The 21908-nt window shown below is 42.4% G+C and overlaps 2 protein-coding genes across 2 annotated transcripts; both read left to right on the plus strand.

The window, feature by feature from the left end:
• The first annotated feature begins 4245 nt into the window (after window positions 1-4245).
• LOC126184913 (TD and POZ domain-containing protein 5-like) lies at window positions 4246-18610 on the plus strand. Its single transcript, XM_049927574.1, has 3 exons — window positions 4246-4623; window positions 7464-7591; window positions 18463-18610. Exon 1 carries the CDS (start codon window positions 4249-4251, stop codon window positions 4603-4605), a length of 357 nt encoding a protein of 118 aa, XP_049783531.1. The 5' UTR covers window positions 4246-4248; the 3' UTR covers window positions 4606-4623; window positions 7464-7591; window positions 18463-18610.
• Window positions 17420-18850, plus strand: LOC126183914 (ankyrin repeat domain-containing protein 65-like). Its single transcript, XM_049926259.1, has 2 exons — window positions 17420-17490; window positions 18463-18850. The coding sequence occupies exons 1-2, from the start codon at window positions 17420-17422 to the stop codon at window positions 18848-18850; spliced, it is 459 nt and encodes a 152-aa protein (XP_049782216.1).
• The last annotated feature ends 3058 nt before the right edge of the window (window positions 18851-21908 follow it).

Consider the following 21908-nt stretch of genomic DNA (forward strand, 5'->3'; position numbering starts at 1 on the left):
GTCGGCCAGATATGCACAACCTTGCTGCGACGATGACGCTGCTAGGCCAGGCGTTGATCACCAGTAAGCTCTTCTGACGCTGACTGACACCTCGCACTACGACTCAGGGTGCTTCTGTTCACTGCCAAATCTCCTCAGACATTCTGCAAGCGGGTATGAACATCTCCGATGCTCTGGTTTTCATCCGAAAGAAACTCGGTGACAGCTCTCTGCTTGGGTCGCACCTCCTTTACGGACGCCATTTTGGAGGCTACATACGGTGCTGTCAGCTGTTGGAATTTCATTAAGCTGTAGGGGCTGAAGGAATATTCCACGATGTCTCATAAATTTCGCATTTTTCCAACAGAAATTGGCCAAGAAAAAAGTGTAGCGTTGCAGATCGAATGCCCCCGTAATTTTATAAGTAGCTCAGTTGGACGATGATTGTGCTTATGTATTTTAGTCTGGGTCCTTGATCTTGATGTGGCTAGATTCTTCACAATGCCTGTCTTCGTCTCGGCATCTGGTAGCAAGAAATGCGTGTGTTTGAGAATAGCTCCTCCTTAGATTTCTCCGTGAGGTCACTGGAAATTTGTTTAATATCGTTCTCGGCCGAAAACACTAAAATCTTATTGCTATCTGAGCTGCACAGTGAAGTCGCTACCACAGCCAGGACAGACACACAGCCAAACCAGTTACAGAAGTACTGGCTTGCACGTCAACTAGTTCCGAAAATGACGAAGATATTAAGGAAATGCTTTTTGAGAGAAAAGAAATTGGTCAGATCGTTAAGCGAGATGAAAACTTGTGATGCGGCACTCGAAATCGATAGTCGGAATACGAAGTGGAAGAAAAGTTTGGGGAGAAAAGAACTGAAGTAAGGGAATGAAAGGGGAAGCCGCCTGGCAGAATTTTGCTTAGAGCACAATTTAACCACTGCTAACAGTTCGTTTGAATCATGAAAGACAATTGTGTACATGTTGGGAGTCAGAATGCACCTCACTATTTGATACATACTACATAGTCCTAATATTTACTATTACTTAACAAATAAAAATGTGCTCGGATGGAACCCTGCTTCTCTCATAATGACTCGGGAAATTGCTAATGTCCATTCCAATCAGCTGGAAATTTATTTCCTGAACCAGAGGTTACGAGTTGCAATTTTCATTTTTATCAACGACGTGGAAAGAAGTCCCCTCTTAAGAAAAACGAAGAAAGACATTGTTATCTAACAATCTATCCAGAGTACGATATATTGTCTTAGAAATATTGGACCATGGTTGGCTGTCTATTCAGAAAATACTGTCCGAAAAACTAGAGTTTCGTCGATTATTTGCCTATTTCTGGACCAGTTGGTTGATAGAGACCAGATGCCATCAGACGTTTGGAATTACAGTGGAAGGCCCCATCACATGAAAAACGCCTCTGAGGGGCGGAAGAAAGTGATCTATTAATATCAAAAGCTCAGTCAAATGTTTTCTCATTAATAAAAAACCTTCGAGAGGGCGTCGAGTGCTTTCGCTGATTAATTTCTAATTTGGATGGAAAAAGAATAAAGAAGTCAGCAATTCATACTGATGAGGCGACTGTAAAGATTCCAAATTGATGGCACCGTGAAATCGTTTGACTTGTGTGACCCACACACAGAAATTACACTGTAGAAGAAAACATCACCACCATTGGAAGTTATATAAATATTGAAAAGTAGTTTAATGCAAGTCGTACTCATTGGAAAGCTTGTAAACAACTTTAATGATGGACGAAATGAGACCACAGACAGCTAAATACCTGTTGCAATTTGTGGAACATTCGGTAATGAAGACCGGTAGGGCTACCTTAAAGGTCATGCCTCTCCTAGGGCACCATCACGGCACTCCTATTGAGAGAGACTCTATGAAGAAAAACCTGTGTGGGTGGACAGCAAACAGAAAACTGGTCCAGAAGACACAAATAACAAGCAGCCACATCCACTCATTCGCCCTTCGTCTGCAGACCACTGCAGGGTGTGTGGTCGAACCACTGTCCTCCCGAATGTGAGCCCAGAGTGTCTCACCGCCGCGCCCTGCAATCCAGTCCAGTACTTGCATTTCACACACGTTTCTCTGCCGGTTACATGGGGCCGACACACACGAAGATTGTGTCTCCAAAATATGCTGAAGGTGATCGGGACCATGGCTCTCTGTCTACTAATAATTCAGACGCGATCCCGCTCAGTATCTTGGCAAATTTGTGATTACCTAGAAAACCGTTTGAGTGAAAGAATCTGCGAAAGCTCATTGTAAACTACAGTCGCATTGAGAGTGCCACAATAAATTAAAATACTACACCACTGATCTCGGGATACATTAAAGATTTATAAGACAATGACGTCTGATTCTTAGACGAGGAACATGTCGATGCTCGAAGACTGTATGGAAATGCAAACGGCTTTACAGCTTTTACCACTTCGTTTACTGACATGCAGCAGCACTTGTATGTAGGAAAATCCGGTAACAATACCTGTAAACAACAGTAAAAAGTCGTTCATTATGCGATTACAACGCCAGTGTCGAAAGTTTTGAGCCTATAACATTGAGTGCATACTTGGTATGGGGAGGCGAAAAAAACCGCAAAGCGATATAAAACAAGCAAATGTACAATTAACTAACGAGGGATGGGAAAGGAAGACTTGGGTTGATCGGGTGGCTTCCAGAAGCCTGCAGTGTACGTGTTGGCCTGCGACCCTGCGCTGACCTCCGGCGCTACGCTCTGTACATCACTGCCTCGGTGTCTCGATCCACGTCGAGCGGCCGCGACAGAAGCCTTCGGATGAATTCTTAGGCGCTCTCCTGGCACCGTAACGGTCCGGCAGACGTTTTACGCTGGTGGAATGGAGGTGATGATTCGGCACGATTCGAAAAAAGTGGACGCCGTTCTCGCGAAACCCAATTGTCTGAGTTTACGAAACCAGTTTACACTGTAGGGTATGGAACTATTTCACTGACTCCGTCGTTTGCCACTCATACGACCAGGAGAGTAAAGAGTGATGTCGGAGCTGTGATAGAGCTTACTTTGGTTTAGCCATGACGTATCTGTCATCTAATAAGTATCCGAACGTTCTGTGGGGCAAAGATGCTATACAAACACGTCCACGCCAAAAGGAGATAGAAATATATATTTGTGCGAAAGTTCCACAACACACGTTCTGGAAATGGAGGTAACGAGTTTCATTCCTAAACTGCTCAACCTGGAAATACCTGGGTACACCATAGCTTGCAACATTCGGATAAAATGGCGACATGATTTATGATTGTATTATGCAGCATTGTTTACCACGGAGGTGGGTGCTGAATCTTTTTCTTAAGGAAGAAGACACAGATATCAGTCTGTTAAAAGGAGAGTTAAACATACTAATGAATTTAGACTCTTACAGTGGTTCAGAAGGGTTCAAATGGCTCTGAGCACTATGGGACTTAACATCGGAGGTCATCAGTCCAATAGAACCTAGAACTACTTGAACCTAACTAACCTATGGACATCACACACATCCATACCTGAGGCAGGATTCGAACCTGCGACCGTAGCAGGCGCGCGGTTCCGGATTGAAGCGACTAGAACCGCTCGGTCAAGGCGGCCGGTCAAGTTTAATCGTGCCTACCCTGAGACATTCACCGAGGAAACTGATTTCTGCATTACATGTACATTGCTTCTGATGTGTCACTGATCTGTGGAACCTGAGATAAGGAGGAAGAAAATTTTTCTCAGAGGTGCCATGAGCTTGGATTTAAATATAAGTCCTGTAACTTTAGGGCTGAAAGACGTTTGTTGCTTTGCCAATTTTTTTGCTATGACATAAATAAACCATCTTTTGACTGAGAGCGATAACATTTTTAGAAGGTGAAAGCAGTCTATCGTAGCACTGCGCTGGTAGTTACAAACCGTAGGTGATCACGAAGCAGAACGGACCCTTGTCATGTCAAGGAAACTGGTGACGTTGCAATTGATTTAGGGTGGACAACAATCACCAGCTGTTGTTTCATTTCATACAGGTCTGCATGCGCGTCGTACAAGTGTTGAGGGTGCAGTGTGAGGGCTGCTCAGTGGCACTGTGTTTCAGGACCGCCCGCCATGTCGGCAGTTACGGAGGTTCAGAACACCACAACCGAGGCCCTGGCCGCCCTGCTAGACGGGGGTGAAGGCGCCCTTGTGACGCTGGTGGCGGGCGAGACGAGGGTGGCGGCTCACAGGGCCGTGTTGGCAGCCGCGAGCCCCGTGTTCGCGCACGACATGCTGGAGGCCAGCTGCGGCCAGGTGAGCATCGACGACGTGGAGGGCCCGGTGCTGAGGCTCCTGGTGGCCTACACGTATACCCTGCAGGCCCCCCAGCTGCGCGACACGGCCCCCCAGTTGCTGGTGGCGGGCGAGAAGTACGGCTTGTCGGGCCTCAAGGCTGCCTGCGAGCGGCAGCTGATCTCGCAGTTGGCCGTCGAGACCGCAGCGGCGACGGCCGTCACGGCAGTGAGGCACTCGTGCCCGGACGCCACCAGGGCTGCCGTCGCCTTCATAAAGGACCACGCGGGGCTGGGCGGACGCTGTGCTCGAGTACCCGCAAGAAGTCAACCGAGTCATCCGTCTACTCAGTGAGCCACCAGCAGAAGCCAGGTAAGCACGATTCCCTTTTTGGCAGTGCTAGTGTGAATTTGACGTCGTCCTTGCTTTGTTCGTCATGGGTTTCTTTCCTGCCTAAGTTGCATAGCACCTTAACGTCATCTACTTACTGATCGTCAGTCACGATGCTAAGTCTCTCGCTGTTTACACTTCTACTGCTTCTATCAATTTCGCCTTTCTCTGATTTACTCTGATTCCATATTCTGTACTCATTACACTGTTCATTCCATTCAGCAAACCCTGTAATTCTTCTTCACTGTCACTGAGGGAATCAGTCATCAGCAAATCTTATCATTTCATCCTGACTTTTAATTCAACTTCAATCTTTCCATTATTTCCGTCATCGCTTCTTCGGTATATAGATTGAACAGTAGAGGCGAAAGATTACATCTCTGTCTGACCCTTTTTAACCCGAGTGCTTCGTTCTTGGTCTTCCACTCTTACTTTACCTTCTTGCCTCTTGTACATATTGCAAATTACTCGACTTCCTCTGGCTTACTCGTATTTTTCTCAGAATTTCAAACATCTTGCAACATTTGATATTGCGAACGCTTTCGCCAGGACCACAAATCCTATGAACATTACAGAACGTCAATTTTCTTTTCCGTTCTCCTGTGTATTATCCTTCTTAGCAACTGGGATGCTTGAGCTGTTAAGCTGATTGTCCGATAATTCTCACACTTCTCTGCTCTTGCAGTCTTCCAAATCGTACAGATTATATTTCTCTCAAAGTCAGATTGTATATTGCCAGACTCATACATTCTACACAACAGTGAGAATAGACCTTTTGCCACCTCCTCCAATGATTTTAGAACTTGTGATTGAATGTTGTCTATACCTTATGCCTTCTTTTCTTCCATTTTCACGAGAACATCTATACTCATCCGTTCACAGTATCTCACTTTCTGCCCTGCCTTTCTATTGATACTGAACCCTACTCCTGTTATCTGCTGCTGTTGCTACTACCCTATTCTCATGTGACCAGAAATCCTTTCCTTTTCCTTTCCTTTCCTTTACTTTACTTTTCTTTCCTTTCCGCGTCACTGACACCCACTACAGCTAGATACGTCCTCAGTATTTCCCTTTCTTATTTTCTAGCTTCCCAACCACATACAAATTCCTAACTTTCCACATCACGACTCGTAGAACGTTATCCTTTTGTTGATTACTCAACTTTTTTCTCATGGTCACCTCCCCCTTGGGCCTCCTCGCCTGGAGGTTTGAATGGGGGACTAGTCTTCCCAGTGGAGAGTCTGTACAGCACAGACTTATTGAATCACATGCCTCATTGACGGACGTTATGTATCTTTAAGCAGTGGTTTACATTTCCTTCTGTATCCTCACGTTGTTGATCATTGCCAATTCTTCCTCATTTAGGACCAGTTTCCGACCTCTGTCGGCCCCTCCGCCCTCTTTGGAAAGGCTGTTGGCTGAAAGAGGGTGACACCTTATGCTGGAAGTCTTCAGACACCAATGCTGATGATTCTTATTCAAAATTTAAGCGACTGTGAAGTTCAAAGCCGGGACTGAGGACTTTCCTGATTACTAAAAAAGACGCTACCCCTAAGTGACTGGTCCCAAAGAGCAGGGTATGACTCCCTGAGATGAGATGTCCAGTAAAGCAGGAGCTATGAGCACTGGGGCTAGTCGTGCACACTGGGGGCAAACAAGAAGAGAATACTCCAGCCAGCACAATAATATTGTTGCACTCAAGCCTGTGCCTTACAATCACATTTCCTTCTCGTCTCTGTTCAACTATCGCCCTGAATGTTTTCCGTGCATTCCCTTTCACTAAACAGACAGGCAATCTCTCCCCCCCCCCCCCCGCCCCCCCTTTCTTGTTTGAAGTTCCCTGTGGCGTTACGAGGTCGTCCAGGGAATCCTATCAGGTTTTCTGCTACTGGGATATAGCAGATTATATTCGCTGTCCACCTACAGGTATACGACATATCTCCCACAACGTCAGTATTGATATGACTTTTCATCCAGCTATCATTTGTTGCCTCTGTCTCTCGTATACATATGCTCCATACAAGTCTATTTTGTTTGCTTTTCAATTTAAAAAAATCCATATTCAATAGACTACAGGTTACTTCACAAGTTGTAAACGTTGTCCATCAGATAAAATTGCATACCCTGCATAACCCATTTTTTTCTTTTAATGGTGGCGTCTACTGCAAATTGCTCAACACGAAAATTGTTGTTTAAGAAACACATCACCACTGCTGTCTTTTCAATGAATCAAATTGTGGAGACATTACATGCATATATACAGTTCTATTTGCTTTACTCACATGCAGATTTTGAATATACTCTTGATAACTTTTATAGCATAGCTCTTGTAATTCTTGTCCATCTTCTTCATTCCCTCAGGCTTCACATCAAACAGCGCCTGCATATCCATGACCATGTAGTTTCAACAGTAAGTTGATCCCCCAACTTATCAGTTTGTTTCTCTCTCTCTCTCTCTCTCTCTCTCTCTCTCTCTCTCTCTCTCTCTCTCTCCCTCCAGTGATATAATTCAGCATCCATATATCAGTTTTCAAATTACCTCACAACCAAAAGTAGCAGCCAGTTGACTTTAACTGCTTCTAAATTCTGTCTGATAGTTGTTCTGTCGGGGCAGCAAAATTGTTGGCCCTTATATTTGGGATTTGGTTTATGCCTCATTGTGAACAATTAGTTGTTTTGCATCTTAAGCTACGCCAATGGGGAAAATGGCAGAAGTAGTGCAGAAAAAGACCAGTTAATTAGTGGCACAGTCACATTAAGTGACGGGCTGGTGTTGTTGGCACTGTTGAACACGCCCACCCACACAGTGTTTCTCTGTGCAGCTCGACGACCGCCACAACTCTGACTGTCAACCCCACAGCGGCCACAGCCGGACTCCTGCTGCAGCTGCGCCTCCCACGTCTGCCCGACACACCCCTCCACCTGATCACGTAGCCGTCTCTCGCTTCCGGTGAGTTGTGTTACCACACGTGCCCAAGTCTTACCCTCGCAGTACTGCTTATTTTGGCAGTAACCAGCCGATATAGTAAATAAAATAAAATACAGATTCCATCAGTTTTTGGATGGAGGTTACAGTTGCCATTAAACATTACTCCTTTCTCACTTTTTTGGCTATGATATTTTGAAGATTGAGCACATATGCAGAAGATTTCTCGTTCTCTGTATTTGCAGTGAGAATTACGTTCAGTTCAGAGTCACTCAACTGTAGTTGCGTAGGAAGTGTCCCATACAAATCATACCCATTTCCTAAGATTCTTTATATATTGATGTGTTGAATCTAGATTTTGTTTTTAGTGATGATATTGTGTCTTACAAATTGATTCTGAACGAAATGGGTGTGGAAACGGGATTTTTCACACAATTCCACTCAACAAAACCTATGTGAATGGTTGTAGATATAAGTTATTGAAGACACTGAGGAAGAAATGGCGAAAATAAGGTAAACAGAAATAGAAGTAATAATGACAAAAAGTTAATATTTAGTACAGTAATGAGGATACAGCTTGTTTTGGGTATATCTTAAAATGTAATTCGAATATTCCTTAAATGGTTCCCTGGTCAGTTACATCTGTAGTGACTATTGGAAATCTGTGCAGATTTGATGCTTATTGCAGGCAGTCTCCTTGAGCAGTCGGCTGCCTGAGTACACCACCACTTCTGACTCTGTGTCTCATCGACACTTGCACTAGAGTTTATCCCGGGGGACTTGTGGGAAGAGCAGCAAAAGGGAAATCGAATGGGTGGATGTTACCCTACTGCAGAGGATGTACATGAGAACCTCTGGCGGTAGTATTAGTAAATCATGGGTAAAAAACATCATCCACAATGGTAATTCCATCTACGCCAGCAAACGCACTCAGCTGGTCTAATGGTTGAGGCATCTGCTCTCGAGAAGTGAGAAATGCAGTGGGTGTGGCTGAGTGGAGATGCGTACAGCACTGTATGGCTCATCACTCTTAAACAAACTGATGGATGATGGAGGTCACAAGGTGTCATGAGTAGTGGGTTTGGTTCACCGAGGAGAAGTTTTGCATAATTCCATGGCATAGTTAACTTTTATTTTTAGAAAACAGCAACCGACGTGGGCAAAGATAGTTGGTCCTACTGAATATATATATATATAACCAACAGCAGAGTTTCCACAATGATGGTGCTGCCACTACAGCGGAGTTACTAAATACAGTTTTCCTTAATTCCTTCACGAAAAAAGGCAAAGTAACTATTCAAGAATTCAAAACCAGAACAGCTGTTAGCATGAGTGACATAAAAGTACATATTTTAGGTGTTGTGAAGCAACTCAAATCACTTAAGAAAGGCAAGTCTTCTGGTCCAGATGGAATACGAATCAGGTTCCTTTCAGAGTATGCAGACACAATAGTGCCTTTCTAACAATCATATACAACCGTTCACTTGACGAAAGGTCTGTTCCTAAAGACTGGAAAGTAGCACAGGTCACACCAATACTCAAGAATGGAAATAGGAGTAACCTATTGAATTACAGACACATATTACTGACCTCAATTTGCAGTAGGATTTTGGAGAATATACTGTACTCTAACATTATGACTCACCTTGAAGAAAATGACTTATTGATACGTAACCAACACTGATTCACAAAATATCGTTCTTGTGCAACACAGCTAGCTATTTATTCCCATGAAGTAATGAGTGCTGTCAACGAGGGATCTAAGATCGATTCCATATTCCTAGATTTCCAGAAGGGTTTTGATACCATTCCTAACAAGAGACTATTACATGGTATATATGGCCCAGGAGATCTGGGAAAGTCCCAGGAATTTTTTCATCTGTGAGAAAACCGGGAAAAAAGGGAATTTTCTAGAATCACGGGAGTTTTTCATTGATTTAGTTTTCAGTCAATTTTTTGTCATTTTGACTGGTAATAACCGATACTCTAACAAAGGACATTACTGTATCCCGCTACTGCAGAATAATACTGCAGCAACAAAATATGAACGAGGGAATGAAATTTAAATTGCAAAGGAAATGCTTCATATATAAACAAAAAACACACAGCGCTCATACAAGCGTCTGCCAACAGCAAAATGTGTGAAAGGCTGTAAGAAGACAATGCAGTACTTCGTTACAACAAATTACCACCGATGAGCGTGATGTTTACATTAGATTCATTTAAGCAGTTACGAGCGGAATCATGCGCATGCGCAGTTGAGTCGTGTCTGAGTAGTACCTTCTCTCGCTTCTGGAAACAGAAATGTCGCTTCATTCTGTACGCAGCAAATCGGAGTATCTGAACCAGGCGGCAATTTCGGTGGCGAGGGGGGAAAATTCGTATTGTTGAGGAAAAATAACCTTGTTTCACAAAGCACCTAGCATCTAGAGCACATTGATCTATCGATTATTCAAAAGAGTTTGAAGCTCATCCCTTTTGCTTTTTGAACATTCTTGATCACATTCTAAGTTGATCTCTGAATGAATCATAAGTTGATTTTTGAATGCGTGCATAGTGTACGTGATGTACCTGCCAGGGGAATCCTCGTCGCACCTGGAAATAAACTTTCCTGCAGACCAAAGGGGACGGGGCTACACGAGCTGAGCGGAATAAAGCCGCACGGGCGAATGTAGTGTGTGTATGTGACTGACTGGTATGCAGATGATGAGCGAATAGCTACGTCCATAGATTCAGACTACCAGAGTGGAAATGAACGACCAACAGGAATAACAGATACGAAATATTAACGTATTATCTTGTCGCTGTATCAAAGAAAATGAAAGTTCGACAAAGTTTTTGACCAGCTAGCTTCACTAGAGAGGGCAAGTTGCACATTTCCTGGTTAGCAGCCGCTTAAGTTCCATTCTGGGAGTAGCGCGGAAAAAGCGTTGTACGAACACGTAATAACGCCTAACCGGAGAATAATCGCTGAATAATTACTAAACCGGTGATTCTGGCAGAGTTAGTAGAATTAACTGGAGAATGAGCTTTGACAATGATAGGAATAGTTACAGAATTAGGGATGAGAAGATTTTGTTAGAACGAGGAAGGAGAAGAAACGGGGCAGTTCCAAATTTATACAAAATTTCGTACTACCACTTTTCTACTTTTCGAGCTCATGCTTAAGAAACTGGAGCTTATGAATGAAACATGAAACTATTTCCTAACATAAAGCCTTTTGCTTGAAGTAGGCCAAACAGGCATTTCATATTATTACTTGGCAGAGTTATATTCTGCCGTATTATAAAAATGACCATTATTACCAAAACACTCTCGCTTGTTTGGTGTGTTACAGCTGCTGCAATATTAGAAAGTCCTATTTTCTTTCGTCCTGCAAACAGTGACTATAGACGTAATGAGATCAAGAAACCTCACCAGTCCTTGGTACTATTTGTATTAAAAGCTTTTCGAGTACTAGACGACGACATTTCGATTTTTCATGTAGCAAAACATTTGACGAATTTTCATGAGGTAACAGATTCTTTCGCAGAAAGGAAAGCACGGCATGTAAAGCTAGAGCAAGATTAGTGAGAAAAGAACGCAAGGATTGAAGAAATATGTACTGTCTTGCTTGTCTCATCTGGTTTTGTGTATCCTATACTTCATTTTATGACACCGAACAGAAAGTTATTAGCTATTAGGCAATAAAGAATCCAAATTTTCTAAAGAGTTCTTCTTCCGGTTACAAATAATTCCATCCAGTATTAATTGCGAGGTTCTTTTGTTTAAAAAACAAAGGACATTTTAATTTCCGCTGTCCTGAATGTAGTTCGATGGCATCCGTTACAAAATACAAAATACACATTTGAGTTCCAGAGTGCGAAGTGCAGTGACGTGCAGTGCAGTAAGAGAAAGCTGTGTTAAAAGGCGTGGCACCGCACTTCGGCACACTTAAGACCAAATAACGCGTCTAAAATTTCTTCGAAGTTATATGTTTTATGCATAGGACTCTTCAGGAAGAAGTGCTATACAAAATGAACATTTTTTGAAAAGTTTTTTTTTTTACGCCCTATCTCAAGCGCTCGAGGGAGGGGTGGAGGGGGGGGGGGGCGCCACCATCTAACCGTCAAGTATTGCCCCGGTACGAAAGGGAGCTCCACGTGATCTGTGTTCACATTTAGTGACTTTGCTGTTTCCTCTTCGTTCACTGCTCTCATGTCAAATGAAAAAGAGTGGTTTCTGTGGCTGGGAGATATCAAGTGAATTAATATACATTCACACAATTATGGAAGATTAAAATATGTCATTAGTTCCAGATTTTAATACAATTTCCACCTATCTGACAGTCAAGCATTAATTATCTTGCAGAACAATGAAGTTACTTTTGTCGCTTTGCTGAAGTAATTCGGCTTTTATTGATCTTTTCCGCTGAGGCAGCCAGTTTGTTTGAAACAAAGTCTTCAATTCCACACTATTGGCTAGTTTCAACTGTTCGCTGCATTTCAAGGGCACGTTTTCATCTTCTACAGGGTGTATACGACCCGGGACAACCGGGAGATCTGGGAAAAACCCGGGAACTTTTTCATCCGGGAGAAAACCAGAAAAAACCCGGGAATTTTTTAGAATTCTGGGAATTTTTCATTGTTTTAGTTTTCAGTTAAATTATTGTAATTCTGACTGGGAAGAACCGTTACTCAAACAAATGATGTTACTGTATCCCGCAACTGCATAATAATATTGCAACAATGAAACTTAACGAGAGAAAAAACCAAAATAACTTAAAATGCAAACGAAATGCGCCATATACGACGACGACACAGAGTCCTCATGCAAGCGTCTGCCAACAGCAAAATGTGTCAAAGGCTTTAGGAAGACTGTGCAATACTTCATAACAACAAATTCCTTCCGATGACCGTGAAGTCACAACTGTTTACATTACATTCGTGTTAGCAGTTACGAGCGAGCTCATGCGCATGCGCAGTTGAGTCGCGTTTGAGAAGCAGATTCTCCCGCTTCCGGCTACAGGAATGTGGCTCTTCGCTGTGCAAGCAGTCGCAGCAAGCAGCTAGATGGTACCAGGAAAAGGGGGCCCAAAATTCATATTCTCAAGGACAAAAAACTCGTTTCACAAAGTGCCTAGCATCCAGTGCACGTTAATCTATCGATCATTTATGTGATTTTGAAACGCATTCTTCTTGGTTTCTGAACACATTTTAAGTTCATTTCTGAATGAATCGTAAGTTGATTTTTGAATACGTGCTTAGTCTACGTGATGTCTCTGCCAGGAGAATCCTCATCGCATCTAGAAAATAAACTTTCTGCAGACAAAAGGGGATGGGGCGGAGTAAAGCCGAACGGATGAATGCCAGTCGCTGCCTGATTATGTGGTTGATTGGGTTTTCGAATGATCAGCTTTGTTATAATTCGTAGCGAAATCCATAGATTCAGTCTACCAGAATGGAAATAAACGACTGCAGGAATAACAAGTGGGTAAGATTACGTATTATCTTCTCGTTGTCATCCAAGAAAATGAAAGTTAGACAGGAACTTTCTGCCCAGATTGCTACACTAGTAAGGACCAGTTGTACAGTCGCCGGCTAGCAGCTGCTTAAGTTCTGATTCGGAAGTAACGCAGAAAACGTTTTGTACGAATTTGTAACAACGCCTAATGGCAGAACAATCGCGGGGTAACTAAACCGGTGATTCAGGCAGGGTTACTGAAGTTAATCGGCGAACAAATTTTGACAGTGGCAGGAATGTCCACAGAATTGGTGATGACAAGATTGTTAGAACGAGGAAGCAGAATAAACGGGGACATCACACAAATTATGGAACAACGAGACTATTCCAAATTTATATAAGAATTTCGGAATACTACTTTCCGATCTCATGCTTGTGAAACTGGTGCGTATGAATGAAGTGTGAAACTATTTCCTAACATAAAGATTTTTGCTTGTTGTAGGCCTAATAGGCATTTGATATTGGTACTTAGTGAATTATATTCTGTCGTGTTTTAAAAATGACCACTTGTGCCAAAACAGTCTCGCTAATTTGGTGTGTGTGTTACAAAATTTGCTACAATATTAGAAAGGCCTGTTTTGTTTTATTTAGCATTCAGCGACCAAATAGACGTAATCAGATCCAGAAACCACACCAGTCTTGGGTATTATTTGTATTAACAGCTTTTTCAGTATTAGATAACGAAATTTCGATTTTTCATGCAGCAAAAAGTTTGACGAACTTTGGTGAGGTAATAGATTCTTGTGCAGAAAGCAAAGCACGCCATTTAAAGCTGTAGCAAGATTAGAGAGAAAAAATGCTAGGAGGTAAGTATTGAAATGTGTACTTTCTTGCTTGTCTCTTGTCTATATTGGTTTTATGCATCCTATATTTTACTTTTGTCACACAAAACAGGAAGTTATTAGCTATTAGGCAATAAAGAGTCCAAATTTTCTGAGGAGTTCTTGTTCTCCCGATCACAAATAATCCCATCCGCTATTAATGGCGAGTTTTTTAAATAATAAAGAGGGGCAGGCTGTCAAACTGGCTGACTGGGAGCAGGAGAGGCACCACAGGACATTTCTATTTCCACAGTCCTGAATATAGTTTAATGTCATCGCTTACAAAATATACACGTTTCAATTCCACAGAGCGAAATACAGTGACGTGCGATAGGAGAACGCTGTACGAAGAGGCGTGTCACTGCACTTAGGCACACTTAAGGCCAAATAACATGTCTTATATTTTCTCGAACACGTATGTTTTTGTTTCAAATTTTTCAGAATGATGTGTTTCACAAGATGCACGTAGGGTACTTTTGAAAATTCGATTTTTTTTTGTGTTGACGCGATTCGCAAATATCGTAGATCCGAGGCTGATGCGCAGAGAAGTCTGAACTATAGTGGGCATTCTCCACGTGGCCGGTGTTAACGTTCAGTGGTTTTGCTGTTTCTCCTTCGTTTACTCTCGCGTCACATGAAAGCAAAACGGATATCTTTGGCCGGGAGGTATCAAGTGAATTAAAATACATTCACATAATTACCAAAGGCTGATATACGTTATTAGTTTCAGACTTTATTTTGTTTCCACCTTTCTGACAGTCAAGCACCAATCGCCTTGCAGAACAATGAAGTTATTTTTTTCTGTTTGCTAAAGAAATTTGGCTTTCATTAACCTTTTCCGCAGAGGCATCCGATGTATTTGAAACGAAATGTTTAATTCCACAGTACTGGCTAGTTTCAACTGGTCGCTGCATTTCAAGTGCAAGTTTTCATCTCCTAGTACGTATGGCATTATGCCGTAATAATGAACCAAACATGAGATAATGCAGCACTGGTACTCCAAGAAATTTACCTCTGAATCTGGACTTACGAATGTGCGCTTTAAGCTGCAGTTTAAATGTGCACATTTTAGTATGGTTCACGAAATTCTGATCTCTTGGAGTACCCTGTGACGTCTTACTGCTTTTACAACGTAATGTAAGATCATTTAATGTTTTACATGTACGTACATACGGGCTTCCTACGTCATGTTAGCTGCGCAAGCTCGGGGCGCCTCTTACCTGGCGCTCTCCGGCAGCTGCTGGAACGAATCTGTTTCCAGCAGGTCGTGGAAAAATACTGCGAATGTTGGTTTGAAAAGCGTTACTTTCAAAGTAAATATCTTTTAACGTAAGTTGGACTATGCACGAGGATGTACCATGAAATTCTTAAATCACGGTGTTTGACTCCATTTAAAATCAACTCTTTGATAAGCCATGTAGAAGAATTTCGAACCCTGGAGATCAGACATTTATGTCATTATTGAAAATTTTACTGCCACATTTGTGTGATGTATCTTAAAGTGTAACGCGCGCAAAAAATAAACATTATATCGAAAGACTAGCTTCTCTTGCAGCTTATTAACCTTTGTGACCAATATTATATGTGGAAGCTTTGCTTTTCTTGTAGCAACACTATGTATATTAATGTAAGCCATTAACTCGTGTGTTACCGCTGCTTAACAGGGATGTTGCTATTGGCTGACTACATCACGCGTCCTATGCTCTGAATACTCGCTGTCATGAGCTGGCGAGATCACGTGACATGAGCTGTGACTGGCTTACAAAAGCGCATCGCAATCTTGATATCAGTGATTCGGAAAGTAACATGTGGTGTTTGGTGGAATTCCAATGTGTGCTGTTGTAATACGAAAATACGCAACGTACATGTTGCTGCACATCAAAGATATTTCCAAAACGTGTCTTTTTCCCTGAGTTTCGTTTTCTAAAGTGCCAGGAAATTCTATGCCCATGTCCAAAACCATAACCATTCAAAGGATTGATAAGTTTTGCACTTCCGAGGGAAAATATACTGCCCCTTAAGACGGAAAAAGTGTTTTCACGCGGTAGAAAGTGTATTTTTAAGCGGAAAATCCGGGAATTTTTTCCTTGTCCACGTATACATCCAGTATTAATCAAATTTAATACATATGAAGTATCGTCTCTATTGTGAGACTGGATTCTTGATTTCCTCGCAGAGATGTCACAGTTCATACTGATAGACGGCAAATCATCGAGTAGAATAGAAGTCATATACGGCGTTCCGTGAGGTAGTGTCGTAGGCCCTCTGCTGTTCCTGATTTACATAAATGATCTAGGTGATAATCTGAGCTGCCCCCTTAGATTGTTTGCAGATGATGCTGTAATTTACCGTCTAGTAAAATCATCAGACGATCAATTCCAATTACAAAATGATCTAGAGAGAATTTCTTTACGATGCGAGGTCATCGACATGGGTACTACGAGAAATCCGCTAAATTTTTGGTATACGATAAGTCGGACAAATTTAAGGGCTGTCAATTCGACTAAATACCTAGGAATTACAATTACGAGCAACTTAAATTGGAATGACCACATAGATAATATTGTGGGAAAGGCGAAACAAAGACTGCGCTTTGTTGGCAGAAACTTAGAAGATGGGACAAACCTACCAAAGGGAGTCTACATTACACTTGTACGTCCTCTGCTGGAATATTGCTGGGCGGTGTGGGATCCTTACCAGGTACGATTGGCGGAGGACAGCGAAAAAGTGCAAAGAAGGGCAGTTCGTTTCGTGTTATCGCGCAATATGGATGAGAGTGTCACTGATACGATACGCGAGTTGGTGTGGCAGTCACTGAAACAGACGGTTTTCTTTGCGACGAGATCTGTTTACGAAATTTCAATTGCCAGCTTTCTTTTCCGATGGAAAATATTTTGTTGACATCCACCTATGTAGGGCGAAATGATCAACATAATAAGAGAAATCAGAGCTCCAATGGAAAGATTGAGGTGTTCCTTTTTCCTACGCGCCATTTGAGAGTGGAATGGTAGAGAAATAGTATGAAACAGGTTCATTGAACCCTCTGCCAGGCACTTCAGTGTGAATTGCAGAGTAACCATGTAGATGTAGATGTTGATTCCCTCCTGTATAGAGAGTCAAGTACTTCCTGCTTTGATTGACCAAGATAATCAGCTGCAGATATCGACTTTGGAATCCACTGAACATTTAAAACCCTCCTGCACCTCAGGCAGGCAACAGAAGCACACCCATTTCGACTGGCAGTCATGGAAGACACAGAGAATTAGTGTTGAAATTATATCAGGAGCAGGCAACAAACAGAATTTTTTCAATTTTCATGCATACAAATCACGCTGGTAATAACGCGTAATTTGGCGCAGGAAGTACATATTTACAAGCAAAGCAAATTTTAAAAATGCTCAATATAAGATGACACACACCTAAATGTGCTACATGCACACTGAAAACATCTTCGATAGTGTCGAATTGTATACTTGGTATCCAGGATAATAGTATTAATTAGGCAGCACTTGCTGATATTAAAATCAGTATGCTCCGTAGAGAACGTGAAACAAAGGAGAAAACAATAGAACGCCAGGATGAGATGCAAGACTTGGAAAGGTAGGAAGTGGGGAAATGTTTGGGATGCAAACACAACAGGTTATGTTACAATGAAAAAAGTGAGAAATTTAGTGTTAGAGAAGGAAGCAATGGACTTACAGCACACACAATAACAAACTAGGACAATGACAAACAAAGAATAAAGTTTTGGGGGATGAATCGGTAGCTTTCAGAGAAGGTAGAAAAAGGTCAAATAGGTAAAAACAGGGCCAAATAGAAATCCTGGGTTAATGCAGGAGATACTGAGTTCAACTGTTAAAAGAAGAAACTATAAAAATTCAGCAAATAAAGCAGGCAAAAGGAAATATGAATGTTTAACAAATTATTGACAAGAAGTGGAAAATGGCTAAGGAGGACTGTGTGTGTGTGTGTGTGTGTGTGTCAGGGAGAGTTGACCTGGTGCCCTTGTTGTATTTGAAATATGTCGACCAACTTATTGTGTACGAAGCAGTGACTTTTATATTTTTTGTCGGTATGTCAGAAAATTTCCGTGTTACTGGTCTGAATGACTTAGCTCTCTGGTGAGGAAATTGTATTTCAGTACTTGCAGATGCGTTTAGTTTCCAGTGTTTTCTTCCTAAGTGAGAGAAGGAATTGGTACCCAGAGAAGGTAGTTTCAGGGGTGTGTTTGAATGTAGATGAAGGATTGGGTAGCAACTGCATGCCGAGGTGAAAGGAGGCGGATCTGTGGAGTGAATTATGAGGAAATGTGCCAAATGAATTTGTTAGGAGATGGAGTGCACCTATTTTTAATGGCAGATGGCTGAAGTTTTTAATTATGGGCTAGTGCTGTGGATCTGTCTGTAATACGCTGGTTAACCCGTATTGCAGAAGCGAGATTTCTAGATTTGTGACTTGTCGCTCGGAAGAAGTGTATTCAGAATTGTTGGCAGTTTTGCGGCTGTGACAGTTTCTTTCATTTGGTGTGTGTGTCTCGATAGTAGAGAGTAAGTGTGTTGATGTTTTGTGCAGGAGGCTTTCTGATGCAGAGCGAGGCAGGAGGCTGATACAGGCGGCTGGGGATGGGGAGGTGGAGGAGGTGCGGGCGTTGCTCGCGGCTGGGGCGGACGTGGGGGCGAGAAGCGGGGGCGGGCGGACCCCCCTGCACTCGGCTGCACTGAACGGCCACGCGGCTGTGGTGCGGCTGCTGCTCTCTGCGGCGTCCGACGCCAACGCCAGGACTCACTGGGGGCGGACGCCGCTGCACGGTGCGGCATGCTATGGCCACGAAGAAGTGGCGGCTGCGTTGCTGCAGGCCGGAGCCGACAAGGGGGCGAGGACCGAAAATGGGCAGACCCCCCTGGACATCGCCAGGCGGTACAACCATCACCAGCTCGTCCAGATGCTAACAGAGCGTTAATACGTGCCAGTAGGGGAAATGACATCATGTACTTCATTCTACATGATATTAAAATAAAAAAATTTAAAAATTAACACTTTCTCTATTCATTTCTACCTTTTGCAGTCCACACAATTTCTCCAGTAACACCAAAACTACTGCAACAACAGGAGATATCTGTAAACCAGCGTGACAAACCTTCCTATGGAGAATTCACTCTGTAAATCATTTCACAAGCAATTTCTGCAAAAGCTCAGCAACAACTGACAAACACCCAATCATTAATAAACTCCACTTCTCTCTCCCTCTCGGTCTTGTGTTTCTCGTCCCACATACAATATTCAAACAGCTTACAAGAACACAGCCGACGTCTCTCACAACCGGCTGTATTTCGAAACGTAAACACCCAATCTCTTCCAAGAGACAAATGCGAGAATAGCGGTTGTGTAACACATCGGCCAGCCGCAATAACGTCACTTCTTTCCACCAGTCCGCTACATTACCTAATTACTGCAAACTATTTGCTAGCAGTGTCTATGTTGCTACATCACATCACTGCGAACTGCACCACACTCAGATTACTGCCTTATAAGCTGTTTAGTTAGAATGTATCTTCACTTCCGACTTCACACTGAATTCACTTCTGTGCGTGCACCGCACAAGTACTTTTCATGTTTAATTGTAATGTCACATTTGTAGCAGTGCTCATAGCACATCATGCTCACACCATCTGCAGTTATGTCACAGCACGCTACATCTCTCTAATGGCAGCCCACGATGTACTAACACTAAACATTACTTCGATAACAACCTCTGTTACAATTAGTGCGCTAGATGATTTAATACATGTAATGTATTATTTTTGCAGCAAGTCTCAATGACAGGTGTAGGAACATCCGCTGACTTTCAAGCTGTCATTACTATCGATGCAGAAATAAACAGTGCAACGGTGGATCTTTTAAGGGATGGGTTTACACCTGAAAACGTCCAACTTTATCCCAGCAGACGTGCAATTGCATGTTCTGTCGCTGAGACATTCCGCTTAAATATTTACGCGCCATCCGGGACTGACGTTACACATGCACGATCGGACTATTTTTTAATCAGGATGTCGCACATCTTTTGGTAAATATGTGTATGTGAAGCACACGCTACACGATGCGAATTAGAGGCTAGTCAGTACGTCAAACAATTCGCCTGCGAGAGACAGCAGGCCGATTTCAATCTAATTTGTACATGTCATTTGTCTCCAAAACAAATGACTCCGATTAAAATGTTGACCCTGAATAGTGTTCATCTTCATGTTTAGACTTCATTTACCTGTGTGAAACATCTAAAATGATATATTTTCACAGATAGATTGTGACAATCATTGTACCTTACAGCGATTGTAATGAAATTTGTTAGCCTAGCTGTGCGAACGGAACGCTCCTCTGTTCTGGAACCAGTTACTATTAAGAGAGTGACGGAGCTGTCAAAAACGTACGGTACAGGTCCAGCGCGACAGCCGTCTGGAGGCAGAAAGGGTGCCAGCATCACAGAACCAGCAGACGGATTCGATACGCCCGCGCATGCGCAGAAGTACGCCTTCTGCTTCTCGCTCGGGTGGCCACCGGCCAAGTGCAGAGTTTCGTAATGCAGATTTTGCGCCTTTTTCAGTGAGACTCTTCACGAACACAGTAACTGAAGGACGTAGAAAAAAAGCCGGGAGGACGCATTGTGACAGGCCCATTTGATCAAGGGCAGACGGCCGGCAATGCAGATGAGTAATCAAAGACAAGGTTGACAGCTTTTAAGCATCAACAGACGGTCCCAACAACACACTGAATGGGACAGATTTCCCAGCACACCGTTAATACACATCCTACTGATTCAACTTTGCTCTCGCGACATTTAGTTTTGAAGAATAAAAATCCGCCAGTCAAAATAAAAGAACTTGTTTCTTTCCCCAGGTCACAGCGTCTACGTCATCGTGAACTGATTGACATTGCAATGGCTAATACAAAAGAGTCAGCTGAGAAGAGGAAATGCTACAAAAGAAGGTAAGTCGCACTGGAAAATCTCAAGTTCGACAAACAGTTTTAGTTCGAGCACATCCATTATCTGGTAAAGCAAAGAACAGGTGTCACAAATTTGTATTACTTTATAACGGACAATTTCGGACTGGACGAATCCCACTTCCGAACCCAGGACATCTTGAAACACTCACAACGAAAGCTTCGAGAGGTCTTCATCACATCACCAATATAAAACCTTTCACTAAATAATTGGTTGACTTCCTACTCCTTAATGATGACACCACCATACCGACATATAACAATTACGTTCTCACAACACGTATTTCATTTTCTTATGACATCAACCGTTTGTACACAGTAGTCAAGCTGTTTCTATGGGCTTTCTTTCATTCGCACGTAAATGACGAAAATAATATTTTTACTGATACAGTACTATAAGTACAAGCCATTTCGTACGTGTATTTTCACTGCCTTATGACTTTTATGTAACAGATACAATGATCGTTACAGAGCATATACCACGTCATGTTCTAACATAACTGACCCAGATCTTTAGAATACATCAATTTACAAGCAAAGGTTACGTAAAAGAAGACAGCAATGAGTTTTTCGAAGAAGAAAAGGCATCACAGAAGATAAAAGCAACATGAGAAACAATAACATCGAATTTTGCTCGTCGTAATGCATTTTCTCTTACAGGATAACGTACAGAATTATGCAGTAACGGATTCCAGACAGTACTGAGAAAACAGGTAGAGTACATTTATTTGCACAGGCATAACACGTACTCTCAACAATCGGAGGAGATATTTAATTTCAGCGTCTTCCACTGAGATACTCTAACACGGAGGTACAATCAGGGTTTCTTCACTGACTGTAAGAGATTTACTATAGATGTCGTATGTGAAGTGAAGACAAGGATTAATAATAGATGAAGTATGTGTAGCAATGAATTATGGAATTTTATATTGAAGATGTGATGAAATAATAGGAAGTGAGGATAGCGAACTTTTTATGACTATTATGCAGGCGTTTATGATTTATATGAAGTGTGGCATATT

Source organism: Schistocerca cancellata, chromosome 4, assembly GCF_023864275.1.
Source record: "Schistocerca cancellata isolate TAMUIC-IGC-003103 chromosome 4, iqSchCanc2.1, whole genome shotgun sequence".
Classification (NCBI taxonomy): domain Eukaryota; kingdom Metazoa; phylum Arthropoda; class Insecta; order Orthoptera; family Acrididae; genus Schistocerca; species Schistocerca cancellata.